General features: G+C 49.0%; 1 protein-coding gene across 1 annotated transcript in view; it reads right to left on the reverse strand.

Moving 5' to 3' along the window:
* Positions 1 to 15,825, reverse strand: part of ZSWIM2 (zinc finger, SWIM-type containing 2) — a 189,222-nt gene extending 173,397 nt beyond the window's left edge. Inside the window, 1 exon segment of the mRNA XM_015566108.1 lies at positions 15,757 to 15,825. Coding sequence (XP_015421594.1) covers positions 15,757 to 15,825 — 69 coding nt within the window.
* Between the last annotated feature and the right edge of the window lie 236 nt (positions 15,826 to 16,061).

The following is a 16,061-nucleotide window of genomic DNA, read 5'->3' on the forward strand; positions in this document are numbered from 1 at the left end:
CAAAGCTAATGAAAACTTTGATGTCGTGAAGTTCTGAGAGTGTTGGCAATGAAGCGCATCTTACTTTTAATAACTAAGTATTCTAGTCTAGCAGTCATTTCCAATGAGGTCCAAAGTGACCACCCCTTCGGTCAACTTCAGAATCCGTTCAGGTGATTTTGAGAGAATGCTTCCCAATCCGAACAAAATACGCTGTATTCGTAGTGACGACGCAGTGCTAGAGCAACAGCACATCAGAGACCAACATTTTCAGGTCCAGCTTCTTCACCGATACTTACAACTGCTCTTTTGTTCTCCTCCGACCCCTTCACAAGGGAAGTTTTCTCTCGTTAATTCCTTTCCAGTGCAATTCAGTGTTCGAAAACAGGCAGTGGAGCACACGCTGCCATGATTAGAACTGAGCGTTTTCCCTGTCACCCTGCCTGTGCAAATGGTGATGAATATTCATGAAGTTGTGGTATGCATTCAGCTAGGGCGTTGAGCTTGACTTTAATGCAGTCACTTAAAATGACTTATAGAAGATGCCATCTTATAATTGTACCAGCTTTAATTTTACTTCCTGTCTGCTGAGCTGTAGGGACCCAGATAAAGGCTAAAGTGTTACCTGGGAGATGACGAGACCTCCGCTCTTCTTGGAGGAAAGATTTCAAACAAGCACGCATGGGGGTGGGGGGAGACCCTTTTTCTGCCCAGGGCCATTCGGATCTTTATAACATCATCGTGTTATATGCAGAGTTACCAGCTTAAACATGAGCCTGCTGTATTTGGTCAAACATTTAATTAACTCCCCGAATGCCTTGGCAGGGCCAGGCCAAAGGATTTTAAGGGCCTTATATGGCCCGAGGGCTGGACCTGCCAGCCTCTGATCAAGAGACAAAGTGCAGCAAAGTGAGAATGTATTGGCCGCAGCAAAACAATACTCAGGTCAGTGAGACAAAGAGGGACATAGAAGCATCAGGAAAGCAGTCTGGGCTGATGGCTCTTGGGGAGGCAGGGTCAGGGGGGACCCTGGGACCAGCTGCCGCTGCCCATTGCTCCCCTGGTTGCAGGTCTCCTGGGGCCCCTCAGAGGGAAGGGATTGGGGGAGGGAATGGTGTATCCCTGCTCCCCTGGGGGAGAGCCCTCACTGGCCCTTCATGCTGAGCGAATTTCTCTCTCTCAGGTAGGAATCTTGGGGAGCTCTCAGGGAAGGGTCTCAGTAGAACATCCACCAGCTCCCAGGGGTGCTCTGTCAGGGGCGTGGTCCCTACTGATTGGTCGGCGCCAGGGCAGGGGGTCACTCCTCAGGGCAGCTGGTCCTGAGGCAGCCTCGGGTCACCTGGCTGGTTTTGCTGCTTTTCTGGGCCCGGAGCTGAAGTGCAGCCGAGGCCTCGATGTTATCTCCAGGGAGGAAAGGTCGGGAGGGGGGCGTCTTAACCGCATGGCGAGGGCATGACAAGGCCTCCCTGCATGACCAGGGACATGCTCGGAGGGAGGTCACCCTGTGGCGAGGTCCTCGCTTTCCCAGCTCTGCTCCCGCTGGGCGCCGGGCCCTCTGCCCTGGGACCTTCTGCACCTGCCCCTCGTCCTTCCTCTGCTCACGGCTGTCTAACTGCCTATAACAAAAGTTTTGTTTTGGTTTTTTAACAAAAAACGATTTGAAGACTATTGGAAGTAGGCAATACCTTATGTTATAAACAATATAAATGTAAATGGGGGTGCCTTATCAGAACCCTATCTTCCTTATAAAAATCTGCATTACATTCTTGGATATTAACATATTTTAATTAATTTTGTGTTTCCTTGTGTTGAAATGTTGACATTTAGACTGAAAAGAAATATGCTTGCGTGAGGTAGAAGAACGTTCCCTGCATTTACTGAGCCATCGTGCATTTCAGGTTTTCCATTTCTTAGGTAAGCGTACCCCTACATTTTAATGGCTTAGCCTAAAAGGCACAAGTTGAAAGCTTTAACTTTACTTTTCTCTGTACTGTGGAGTGAGAGTTAATTATTTAAAGCCTGTGCAGCGCACGGGAGCTGGGAGGGAGGCGGCCAGGGTCGGGAGCTGCGAAGAGTGGGATGAGTCCAGGGCGGCGTTGATGCCCCCGAAGGCCCTCTGCGCGCTCGCGGGAAAGGCGCTCCCAGGTGGTGTGTGTGGTATCACTGTGCCTGGTATTTGTTTGGACCCCAAGTGTTAATTATGGATAAAAATCCAAATGTCAGCGAGCGTGTGTCATGGGCAGTCTAATATTTAGCAGACCCAAGTTTTAAAGAATCGTGTTACTTTTCCATGTTCTTCGTCACATTCACATAACATGTTGATTCGAAAGTTTATATCATCGCAACGCATGGACAGCACATCGATTGGTGAAGAAGTCTAGAGTTAGGCCTAAAACCGCATCTCCGCCCTCAGAGTGTGGCAGAAAGGCACACCCATTCGGGCTGACTTTACGGGGCCCTTACAGTTGTATTGATGGCGTTGCCTTTTGCATTTTCATGAGCCAAAGTGCGTCTTCCTGTCCTCCTCCTGCCTGCCTGCCTGTGGAGGGACACTCACCCCGGAATGCCCGGAGTGGACGTCCTCACAGCCTGTCCCGGCATCTCAGTGCCACATCCACAGGAGTTACCTGTGCTCTTAATTAACTGTCTGTCTTTGGCGATTGCAAAGTCTCGTCTCATGCATTTGGGTTCATAAGATATAACCGTAAACATCCACGAGTTGCCTCCGTGTCGTGTTGTGTTGGTAGGACTGGGTTGCACCCAGGACCCTGGCTCCGCGTCCTGTCTCAGTCCCTGTGACTTTCCATAGTGACCTGTTCTCTTCTCCAGGTGCCTGCGGCTTCCAGAGCCCGGGGCTGGGCCCTGAGTGTCCTTGGTCCCCGTGCACAGGCAGCACAACAGCTGGGCTATTGCAGCCCGGGCCGCAGCCCGAGCACCTCCGTGCAAATCCTGGATCTGTTTCTGCTTTGTCTCTTGGAAACTTGAGGAAAATACTTAACTATACTGTGCCTTATTTATTTATTTTTTAAAATATATTTTGATTGATTTCAGAGAGGAAGGGAGAGAGAGGGAGAGATAGAAACATCAATGATGAGAATCATTGATTGGCTGCATCCTGCCCCCCCCTCCCCCCAAGGGATCAAGCCTGCTACCCGGACTTGTGCTCTTGACTGGGAATTGAACTATGACCTCCTGGTTCTTAGGTCGATGCTCCACCACTGAGCCACACCGGCTGGCTGCTGTGCCTTCTTTTCTGCACTGATGAAAGGAAGATCCTAACATGGTACTCCCCTTCCAAGGCCCCTGTGGGGACGGGCGGAGTTAATGATGTAAATGCCGGGAAGGGAATGAGGCTGTGATGTCAGAGAACCTGTGGCGCTTACGTGGTAAAGCACTTAGAGAGCATTGAGAGATAGGACACATCAGGTAAGTATTCACCTAAATTTATCTTAGTTCACAGACGATTTTTATTGAAGAATAATGGGCGTATAACATTATACTAGTACTTGCTGCACAACGCACTGAGTCAGTATTTGCACATATTGCAAAGTGGTCTCAACAGTACGTGAAGGTAATGTCTGTTGCCCTCCCTGGTGGCAAACATTTTTTTTATAATCACAACTGTGTTTAGGTTATTGTTGACTCATTTACTTTCCAACCAAGTGAGCACACGCCGAATGGCGATGCGTGGCCATTGCCTTTGATTCTGTGACTCTCTCGGGAAGGCCTCTCCGTGTTTCCCGATCGATCGAGGGGTCTGTGACGGAGTCAGTGCTTCTCGCCATCGCGTCGGGCCGAGCGCCCGCCCGCTCTGCTGTGCTCCAGGAGTGACCTCGGGCAAGTTCAAGAAAGCTCGGTGGGCCTCAGTTCCTTCATCTGCAAAATGGATACATAATCACCGGGAAAGGGGCAGTGAAGATTGAAAAAGATATTTAGCAAACGGAGCGTCTGCCAAGCACACAGGGTCCCGCCAAGGAGGGGGTTCGCTGTCCCGATGTGCTTCCCACAGTGCACATCCTCACCCACCGCCGGGTGGGCCGCAGCTTCCTTCCTGCTCTTCCACGGCCACCCCTCTTCCCACCCAGTCAGACGGGGACGGGGTGACCTGCGCGTGCAAACCTGGTGGCACACAGGGCACTGTGTCGTGTGATAACTGAAAGTTGGCGCTCACGGCCTCTCCGCTGTGACTATCGTCACGGCTGGTCTCTGACCATCTGTTTTTCTCTAAATGTTCTCTCACTCCCTTCTCTTGTGTGACCTCAGCTCTCATCTCTCCAGACTCTTGGGCTTGACATTTTCGTCTCCCAGCCTCCTTCCCTCACTGTTTTCATAATTAAAATATTGCAAAATGTTCCAGCTCTTCTGAGGCAGTTTTCATTTCACTGGGTCCCTTCTCTCTAGCCTGGTAGGATAATTTCTGCTGGGAGCCTGAGTTACATCATGCAGTGTTCTTGCAAGTAAGTGCTCTTCATTTTGGCTAAAACCCCTGCCCCTCGCTGTAGATTCTCTTGTTCTCGAACTTCCAGGTTCATGACTGAGGACCTCAATGTCCTTAGTTCCTCCTTATCTACATGGCTTTTCTTTTTCTCTATTCAGCACACACCCATTTCTTCTTTAAATCCCGTTAAAAGTGGAATAATTTTTAAAAATTTATCTTTATTGTTGAGTTATTACAGAGCCCCCCCCCACTTTCCACCCCACTCCAGGCCCTTTTGCCACCCTTGTCTGTGTCCATAGGTACTGCATCCACATATATAAGGTCTTTGTCTAATCTCTTCCCGCACCCCTCTGACACCCCGTTCCCTCTGGGAATCGTCAGTCTGCTACATTTCCATGCCCCTGATTCTATTTCACTCACCAGTTTATTCTGTTCATCAGATTTTTTATTCGTTTGATTTTTAGATTCAATTGCTGATAGATGTGTATGTGCTGCCACTTCGTTGTCCATATTTTTTATCTTTACTTTTTCTTCTTTTTCCTCTTCTTAAAGAATACCTTTCAGCAAGGGAATAATTCCTAAGTTCATTTAACTATTCATTTTGAATAGTAAGAATATAAATATTATTGTAATTTATATTATTGAATTAATAATATTGTTTTAAAAATCGAGCAATATAAAACCCAACAGTTTTTTATTCCTTCCAGTTTAGTAAATTCTAACTTGACACATAATAATCGTTATAACATCGTTTTACCATGTCTTAGAAGCTGTTATCAAGTATAAATGTGCATAGAAATATTTACAATAATGTGAGAGCCATTGTTGCCAAGCAAAAAGAAGCTATTATTTTAATACACACGAAGAGCCACATACACAGAAGGAAACGTGTGTTTCTTTAATTTGCTGGACAAACAGTGGCTGGGAAACTATCACACAACCTGTGACTCCTTTAAAAGTGGGAGTGACCCCAACGTGCTGAGACAAGAAAGGGCAGTGGGGAGCGGGGAGGAGGGAAGGTTTAAAAACCTTATTCACACGGCATCCGTCGTCTTCGTTCATCTCACCGGTGAATGCTGCCGTGGCAGGGCCATAGCCATGTGGCATCTGAGCTGGGCGGACCCCAGCTGTTCGGAGGAAAGCGGGTGACTTGTCCCCCGGCCAACATCCCAGCGCACCCATGTGCCCGCCGGGAGCCGGGACCGGCGCCTGGCACTGACTCGCTTCCTCGTGTTGGCTGCTCGTCAGGAAGTGGCTTAGTGACAGGAGCTGACACTCCTCTGCGAGGGGAACTGGGAGCCTGAGAGGGGAGGCGTGTGCTGTGCCCAGAACTGCTTTCCAGATCGGTGTCCCTGCGTGTCCGTTCCCTTCAGCCTGACCAGCACGTTCTAGGCATGGCGGAGAGAAAGGTCTCGGTGCCGTGGGTGCATTTGATTTTAACCTCAGGGTTTCGTTTCTGAAACACTGTCATGACCGATGTGTGATATCGAACACAAAGGATATAGGTTTTTCAATGTTTCTTCCCCGTAGTAAGTCTGATGATGATCTAGATGCCAATGACAGCTCCGGGCTCCTTACAGCAGGGCTCAGGGTCGAGTTCACAGGAACAAACCGAGCACAGGGCCTGGTGGAATGATTGACAGCTGTCGCTCTACCAGCAGGTCCAGAGTGAGCTGACGCCTGAGCAGCTAAATGACCAAGCACTGCTGTTTTCATTGCTCCTTTATCTCTTCTAAATAGTAAGAAGGAATGTGCGGCACCGTGTTTGAAAGTTAGTTATTTTCAAAATATCCTAGATTATTTTAGACTCTATCAACTTTTCTTTTTATTTTGGCCCCCAAAAGTATTCTTAACTTGCTTTGGAATTATTTCATTTCTGATCTCTCCCTCTCTCTCTCTCTTTTACTCCCCTTCTCTTTCTCTTTCCCACTCTCTCTGTCCCCCGACCCCTTTTGTGTTCTTAAACTTTTGGGTAATTATAGGCCCCTTGGAAAAGCTAATGAATGTTATTGACTCTTTCTCCTAAAAAAAAAAATGCTGCAAATTATTTCCTGTCCTGAAGCCCATTCATGGTGCGTACATTACAAGTCCTTGCTTCTTCACCTCTTATTTCTCATCTGTGAACCTACATGCATCTGAGGAGAAAGAATACCATCAGCCATAGTGTGAGGGGGCGTGGAGATCACGTTAATCGGAATTGACTTGGAAACTGCTTTTTAAGGGCTCTGTTCACAGTCCTGGGGTAAGTTTCACATTTTTATTTACACCGTCATGGAGCACAGTGAAAACGCCTGCAGTATCTTCCATAAAACGTCACTAAAGCTCCAGATTTTATTCTCTAAGGGAGGCCCAGCGATCCTTCCTTGAGGGGTATTTATGCTTTAAAACACAATTATAACATGCTTATGCTTTTCAAGCCAAATCATATTTTAAAATTATACACGAATAGACTGTAACTTGTAGACTTCGCAAGAGCAGGAGAGAGCAGACCCGTGACCGATGCTGGAGGCTGGCCGCTGAGACTAGGAGGCAGACCTGGGGTGAGAGCTGGCGTTGGTGCTGAGGAAGCCGCCACGCGTGCCTGTGAGGGTGCACACAACTTATTTTAGTGGTCATCGATTTTGTTATTCTCACCTGAGGATATTATTCCCTCATTGCTTATTAGAGAGAGTGGAGGGAGGGCGGGAGGGAGGGAGGGAGAGAGAGAGCGAGGTAAGGTGAGAGAGAGAGAGAGGGAGAGAGAGAGAAACATCGATCTGAGAGAGACACATCGATTGGTTGTCTCCTGAATGAGCCCCGACCTGAGCCAAGGATAGAACCTGCAACCCAGGAACGTACCCTTGACTGGGAATTGAACCCTTGACCCTTTGATGCCTGGCCACACTCTAACCACGGAGCAACAATGGCCAAAGGCGAGCATCACAATTTTTAGCATATAAAATGTTTAAATAGATTATTTTTAACATTTAAAATTATATTAAATTTCATAAAAACTTGGAGCCAGTATCACACTGACCACTGTGAACTGATTGTGAAAGGATTTGTGCATGAACTTTTGGCAAACGTTCCCTTATGCAGGCATCCACTCCACGTGCTGTGCAGTTATTGTGTCAGGAAGGGAGGCGCAGATGAACGACACTGTGCGGTGAAGACAGATACCAAACCAGTCACTGCTGAGGTGTAACCACTGACCTCAGACACATGACCTCACTTCTTTCAGGTCCGCGTAGGTAAACCAGGAATGGCAGTTCCTGCCTGGCAGTGTTATGCATTAGGAGAAAATGAGTTAATATAAAAGAAACTAGAAGCCCAGTGCATGAAATCTCTTGGCCCCGCGTACTCGCACATGTCCCGCCCACTGCCCCACTGGGCTCACAGCCCCACCCACCCGCACCGGTCTTTGGTCTGGTCGTTACAGCGTTAGGGTCACTGGGCTTTTATAACATAGATAGCGAAGGAAGAGCTTGGCACATGGGGCCGTCATAAATAATAATACTGACATAGTATGGAGTGTCCAGCAAAATACATCACACACAGCAGCTGTCGCACAGTCCTCCAACTGTGCATCCACATGCCCTCCCTTCTAGGGCCACGCTGGAGGTGTAATGACCGTCACTGACCTAGTTCATACACAGTCCTCCGTGCGGTCACGCTGGCCTTCCTGCTGGGGAGCAGCAGCAGCAGAGATGAGACAAGTGGGGTGACGTGACTGAGGTGGACGGTGACGGAAGCAGGTTTGGGCACGCGCCTCCTGCCTCAGAGCCCTGGGCGGCTAAGCGTTTTCTATGCCCAGCCCTTCCGCAGCGTCTCCTTCTTCTCCCTCCCTCTCCAGTTCATTCCTTTCCTGCTGTTTCCCTTCCTCGCACGCTCACTTCTTTCCTTCTGTCTCATTTGCTCCCCAGTTCAGTTCCCGGGAAGCCTCGCGCACAGGTTCACAAAGGGACCCCGTGCCGTAAAGCCCCTCTAGCGGAATCAGTGACTTTAAAAACGATATATTTTTATTGATGTCAGAGAGGAAGGGAGAGGGAGAGAGAGAGAGAGAGAAACATCAGTGATGAGAGAGAATCATGGATCGGCTGCCTCCTGCACGCCCCCCACTGGGGATTGAGCCTGCATCCCAGACATGTGCCCTGAGCAGGAATCCAAGCATGACCTCCTGGTTCATAGGTCGATACTCCACCACTGAGCCACGTGGTATCAATGACTTTTATTAGATTTATTAAGATTTTATTCATCTATCAGTTCAACTATTTTTCTGACAGATACACTGAGTTATCTCTTAACAGAAAGCAATCACTTTAAAAAATGCATCCCATGGATTGGAAAACATGATATGATTATCTGGCCCTTGTTTGTAATGTAAGTTCCAGAGCTGCCTTATCTGTTTCTTTTCACATGAAAGGGAACAATATGCAATGAATCACATGACGGGCTGTTATCTCCCTACTTAACTGGTGCTCATCCTCCCCGGGCACTTGAGGAGATTACAGAGAACAACTGTCCAAATCCTCGCGAGCTGCTTATTCCCGGAAGGAGAATAAATCCTGGAATGCCGTGGAGACCCGGAATGCTAATGAAAGCTTTCATCTATTTTGATTTAAAAAAGGGAAACGAAGAAATCATTTTCTTTTATAGCTCAGCATCTGTGTTTTAATCGTCCTCCCATTGCTTTTATTTCTCTGTCAGTAAAAAGAAATAACATTTCCCAGTGCAATGACCCGGCCTTATCCTTGGAGGAATCTAAGTGGCGTCTTCCTTAGGATTCTCGGCTCTCAGTGCCTGTGGTCAGACCTGGCAGGGTTCCTTCAGTCTGACTTACTAACCCCGCTTGGTTGCTGGTTTTCCCACATAGTGAGAGATGTGGCTCCTCTCTGAGCCTGCAGCTGCCTCCTTCCTGGAATGTTTGCGTGGACTCATCTCTTTTGGCCGAGCACACACAATGCCGGTCTCCCATACTTTTCCTCCCTCTGACCCCCCATCTGCACAAACATCACCTCTTCTTTTAACATATAAGCTGAGCTGGAATGGAATGGCTGTGTAGGTAGAGACCCTGTGTACACTGGGTCCAGGAGAAGGCGCTGATGCTAGAATTCAGAACTGGGCATCCATTTCTAGAACAGTGTGGAGGCTCACAGAGCGGCTGTGGCCACACACACTGCGGATTTCTTTTTAAAATTTATCTTCATTGTTGAAAGTATTACAGATGGCCCCTTCCTTCTTCCCTCATTGACTCCCTCTACCCTATTCCTGCCCCCCTCCCCAGGCCTTCACCCCAATATTGTCTGTGTCTCTGGGTGATGCATACATGCATACAAATTCTTTGGTTTATCTTTTCCCTGCCCCTGCCTTCCCTCTGAGGTTCGACAGTCTGTTCGATGCTTCCATGTCTCTGGATCTATTGTGTTCGTCAGTTTATTGTATTCATTAGATTCCACATAAGAGTGAGGTCATGTGGTACTTGTCTTTCTCTGACTGGCTTATTTCACTCAGCGTAATACTCTCCAGGGCCCTCCCTGCTGTCTCAAAGGGTCAGAGATCCGTCTTTTCCACTGCTGCATCGTCTTCCCTGGTGTAGACGTACCACAGCTTTTTGTCCACTCATCTGCTGATGGGCACCACCTTTTTTTCTTTCAGCTTTGGTCTGTGGTCTGTCCCTTTCTGCTAGGAAGGGCTGCTAAGTATGTAATCTACTCTGTTAACACTTACAGACATAAATCAGGAGCGACTGTTAATGAAAAATCCACACTAACAGGGAGAGGCTACGAAACACGAGAGTTTATCGCCGTACAACTTTCTCGTAATACTTTTGCCTGAGAAGAGATAGACATGCTCAGGGGCCATGAAAGACCCAGAGGCAGCCAATCTGATGTGGAGCAAGACTAACTCTCAGTTTAAATGCAAAGTCAACCTTCAGCCGTTAAATCAATTATAGACATAAAAATCCCTTCCCTAATCATCAGTTCATATCAAATTTACATAATTGGATCACAATTTCTCTCTTTTCCAGCTGGTGTGGCTCAGTAGTTGAGCATCTCCCTATGAACTAGGAGGTCATAGTTGGCTTCCTGAACAAGGCACATACCTGGATTTTGGGCTGGATCCCCAGTGTGGGGCGTGCAGGCGGCAGCCAATCCATGATTCTCTCTCATCATTGATGTTTCTCTCTCTCTCTCCCCCTCTCCCTCCCTCTCTGAAATCAATAAAAATATCTTTTTTTAAAAAATGTCTATCTTGAATGGGTTTCTGAAAAGTGTCCTGGGTGGGAATATGAGGAATAGAACGAGTTCTCTGTCGTCATGCATCTCTGGACCATGCATCGCTCCGAAGCGAGACTTCACATGCCTGGTAGACTATGGACACGTTGAGTTTTGAGGGATGAAAATATTAAAACTAGACCATGTACTCTGGTGTGGTTCTGGAACAGCATCCTGACTCCTTGCCGATTTCATTCCTTAATCCGGGGAAGCATGTGTTTCTCTTTGATAACGGGGCTGGTGGTTCCTATTGGTTTGTATTGTGATCGTTATGAGAGGGGACTAGTGGTGTAAAGTATAAATCTTCATCCAGGGGGTTTGCCACCTGAGCATGTATTTTGAACATTTGTGATCCGTAAGACCCTCTGAAGGGTGACCTGCTAACATCCATGTGAGACTTTGAGACAAGTCTAGGCGTTGAGCCGCCCATGCTTGGCTCCAAGCGACGCCGTCGTGGTCATCCACAGAGGGTAGTCCCTGGACCCGTCACATCCGGATCACCTGGGAGCTTCGTCCAAATGCAAGTTCTCCGGCTTCCCAGACAGGCTGACCCAGGAGCCCTGGGGAGGGGCTGTGCTCAGGGTCTCACAGGCTGTCCCAGGGAGGCAGACGCACATGACTTTGAGAACCTTTGCTCATCTCATCCATGTCTCTCCACATCTGTGACCCCTTTGGCTGTGTGTTGAAGCCTGTGGATCTTCTGTGAGAATAACATTCTTAAAAATCCACGATGAAATTGCCAAGGAAGCAGGCAATATTTAATTTCAGTTGTCCAAATATTAAAAAAAACGCACTTGTGATACAGTAGCACGTGGGCTTCTTTTTTAACCCACTTAACTAACAGGATCCAGGGGGGAGTCTAATAAGTATCATCGTTGTAAAATATTGGTGATCAGGAAAGTTACTTCCAGATCTGGGCCACCAGCCGTGCCACGTGACTGTGGCTGTGGTTTATGTATATCGGTGACAAAGTCCCGGATGTTACTAATGCTGTTGTGGTTTATGCCTACATTCACCATTCAAGGAGACCTTGCATTTCAGCCAGCAGTCAGTGACAATCAAATGATGAGTTTTCTTGGTGCCTAAATTCATGCATCCCTTGAATTCTCCCCCCAAGCCCCTGGGGAAAAGGAAGCCTTACCAGATGGTGATGTCAGCCCACCTAAGAGAGGCCGCTCTTGTCATGGACAAATGCGATGCATTGTAACAGCCTGGGAGGCAGGATGTGAATCAGACGCGTCGGGAAGCCACAGAATAGCCTGTTCTCCTCGGAGCACCGCGTGCCGCACACCTGGGACAGGGAGGGGGCTGACCTCGCCGTTTACTGGAAATGAGCAGCAGGGCTGCGTGTGTTCCTCTTCATCCCCAGCCCTCAGAGCCACGGCCCTGTCACCTTCTGTTAGCGTGCTTTGCGGATCCTGGCTCCACTTCATCCTTTCATTGATGCCTCTGAATGCTTCAGGTCCTCTGAGAAGCGCAGAGTTTGCAGCGATTCTCCTTCCGTCCTCACGGCTAGCCCCAGTGAGAAGCGGCTCTTCAGTGTTCATGTGAACAAGTGGAAGTCACGGAGCACAGCCGGGGCCGTGACTCCCACTCACGTCCACGGTGCCGGCCTGTGTCCCGGCCGGGGCGTCGGGCGGCAGGGAGCCCGGGGGACCTGGCCTGGCCACACGGCAAGGGCTGAGTGGGGATAAAAGTTGAAGGAAAAGAACAAAGCAAACAAAGAAAAGGGTTCTTTCCATTTCAGCCACTGATGGCAAAGGACTCCGACAGGAAATGATGAGCGTATGAGAGGGTGCGTTTGCTGTCATCCGAGACGGAAGTGGCAGGAGACTGTCCCAAACGGAACGCGTCCCTGTTGTGTGGACGGGACACTGTGAGCAGGAATTTTAAACGTGTTGTTTTAAAACATCTCCGCCTTCCTCTCTTCCCTTTGATTCCTCTCCCCTAACTCTGATTGCCCAACCGCAGTCACCGGTCTTCTGAGGGGCTTTCTTATCAGATGGTTCCTTCCATGTGGCCTCGTTGTTAGGAACCGTTCGATGCTGTTTCTACCATCCGACACGGACCTCGATGCTCAGTCTTCACTTTTATAATTTGGAAAGTGTGACACTGACATCCATTTTCAAAGACTCCATTTCATTGAATCAGGTGCTGAGTACATTTGCCCTCCTGATTCAAATACATATCTCTGCAATAGATGAGGGAAGAGGACCAACTTTTTACTGAGTGACTACTATGTGCTACGTGCTCAGCCTGCAGAGGAAGACGTAGAACACAGACAGGAAGGTGACACAGCCACCTGAGCAGGTGGAGTGGAGGGCGTTACAGCTACTCAGGCGTCAGAGGCCGCAGGGACCGCCGGCAGGAGCCACGGGCAGCTCAGTGGGGCATCGAAAACCGCTAAGGGGAGGAGTAGCAGGAACCAACCAACGGACGTGGGTGGGAGCGAGACCCCGTAATGAACTAGTTATTAACGGCAGGAAAGCAGCAACGGGAAATCCCAGCTGCACCTCCATGACTGGGCTCGGGGAAATGGCCTTTGGAAACCCAGACATGGCCTGAGGTAAGAGGAAGAGGGCAGAGCTAGGAGAAAATTGTGAAAGACAAATCGAAGTAGCAGAAATATTTAAGAAGCACATAAAATTATACGATGGAAATAGCTGGGTTTTCAGGAGGCCAGAGAAATTCTTTCTAACTGGGGTCTGAGGGAAGAGGATTTATCGGGAATTGTGAAACGACGGAAGAGTCACTTTATTACTTCACTGAAAAGGGAAGCAGAGGGTTTCACATGGTGCTTAAGTGCAGGTAGGTTATCCCAGGGTGTGGTTTCGTCTCCGTGAATCTATTAAATCACTGACACTATGTGCAGGATCTGCCTCTGGCAACCAGCACTTGGTTTTCGATGTCTATATATTTTTTCTCCTTCATGCCATCCATATGATGTATGAGGTGAATAGATTTTCTAAATATCAATTTATTCTTGCATTCCTGAAACACATTGTCTTGGTTACAAAAATATCTTTTAATACGCATTGAATTCTGTTTGCCAGTATTTTACTATAGATTCTTATCTATCAATATTCCCAAGATATTAGTTGTACTTTTTTAATGCAATGTTTGATTGTGAACTTGACATTCTTACTTCATGACAGTACGTTGGAGGGCTGGCTTCTCTAAATACGCTGGTTGTAGCTCTTGTTTCTTGTCTGATATTTTTGTCCACTTGATACTTGTTGAGGAGGCGAAGGCCCTGCCACTCTGTGTGTCATCCAGCTTCCCTGTGGCCCTCTAGCTCCCGCTGTTCACTCAAAGCAGCGGACAGTCACGGGGGCCCTGCTGCCCTTGGGCCCGTTAGCATGACGCACCCTCTTTTCTCACCTGATACCTTTTCAGGAAACCTACAGTCCCCCTGCCTGGTACTCAGGCCAGCACCATGGCTTTTCCATTCATTTCTCTGGATTTGGCTGGCACCTTCAGAGTCTCAGAATCACGCGTATATATTTTTATTGTTGATGGTATTACAGATGTCTTCCGTTTCCCCCTCTCCCCTCCTCCCAGACCCTCCCCACCCCCCGGGCCTTCACCCCCCTATTGCCCGTGTCCCTGGGACACGCATGTAAGCATAGAAGTGCTTTGGTTCATCTCTTCTCGTGAATCGTGTGTTCAGGTCTGTGTTCTGTGACCTCAAAAAGAGGGCTTCGCTTGGGATCCAACTTGAAAATCTATTAATACGGAAGTGAAGTCCTCTGCCTAGAGGGGCCAGATGTACGACAGTGAATTCTGCCAGATCATTGTTATGTCACTTTTCTTACTGTTGTTCAAAAAGACTATTTTACGATCCTCCCTCTCTTGGGGACCCACTCGAATCGGGACTTTGTTCCAGCAGCTCCACGGCCCCCGCCTTTGTCGGTGTCATGAGTGACACCCACGTTGCCCAGAACAAGGACCTGCCCAGCTGCACTTTGGCTGCGGCCCCGCAGCATGTGACACGGACGCCATCTGTTTGGAAACTTTCTTTTCCATTTGCTCCTGAGATGACACTCGCGTCTTGGTCTCCTTCCACCACTGACGCCCGCCCCGCCCCACCCTCCTTCTCCAGCTTCTGGGCCGCATCCCGCCCGAGCGGAGGCCCGAGTTCCTCCTCTCCCCGGGCGGATCCACCCAGTTTCGATGTTGCCGATGCTCAGTGTGCTGACCACGCTCATGGCCACACCTGCCTCCTGGCCTTCAGACTCATGGACTGAGCAGTCCCTCCCCCATCTCTGCATGGGTACCTGATGGAATCCCCGTCTTGCCAGGCTGGTGTGGCTCAGTGGTTGAGCATTGACCTATGAACCAGGAGGTCTTGGTTCAATTCCTGGTCAGGGTACATCCCCCGATTGTGGGCTCGATCCCCAGTGGGGGGGCGTGCAGGAGGCAGCCGGTCAATAATTCTCTCTCATTATTGATGTTTCTCTCTCTCTCTCTCCCTTCCTCTCTGAAATCAATGAAAATATATTTTAAAGAAAGAATCCAAGTCTTCTATGACTAACACTGATCTCTTGATTTCTCTACCTATTGTGTCCTGTCTCATTCTCCCCTGTTAATAAACAGTGAGTGTGACTCCATTCTCCTCAACGCTTGAGAAGACAGAACAACAAAATAAAATAAAATTGAAACCATCCTTGACTCTTACGGTTTGAGCCAATCAGAGAGCACATCCTGTTGGCTCCAGCTCCATGCACATCCAGAATCCTTTGCCTTCCCACGACCTTGGCTGGCGTGCTATTTTAAGGTGCTGACCTCATCTCTTGCTGAGACAATTGCCATGGCCACCGAGAAGTGCCCTGATCCCACCCTGTACCGCCCCCCTCCCGTTTCCACGCGGCGTCCAGCTTTGCCACCATCTAGTTGGCTCTCCACGTCAGTCGGGGTGAACCTTTCCAATCACACACGGATGTCAGATCACCGCACTCCTCCTGCCCCAAATCCTGCCCTTCCACAGGACGCAACGGACCCCCGCCTTCCCCCCCGGCTGTCGAGGCCCTGGGTGTTTGGTAACTAGTCACTCTCTGGCCTCATCTCTTTCTGTCCCTTCCTTGCCTGCACCCCACCACCTTCCGGAGGTTCCTCAAACAGTACTGCCTCGGAACCTGTGTCCTCACTGGCCATGGTGCCAGAACGCCTCCCATCCCAAACAACCTCTCAGTTTGCCAGACCGGTGTGGCTCAGTGGTTGAGCATTGACCTATGCACCAGGAGGTCACGGTTCGATTCCCGGTCAGGGCACAGGCCCGGGTTGTGGGCTCCATCCCCAGTGTGGGGGGTGCAGGAGGCAGCCATCCATGATTCTCTCTCATCATTGATGTTTCTATCTCTCCCCCTCTCCCTTCCTCTCTGAAATCAATA

The sequence above is a fragment of the Myotis davidii genome, unplaced genomic scaffold, assembly GCF_000327345.1.
Source record: "Myotis davidii unplaced genomic scaffold, ASM32734v1 scaffold221, whole genome shotgun sequence".
Lineage (NCBI taxonomy): Eukaryota > Metazoa > Chordata > Mammalia > Chiroptera > Vespertilionidae > Myotis > Myotis davidii.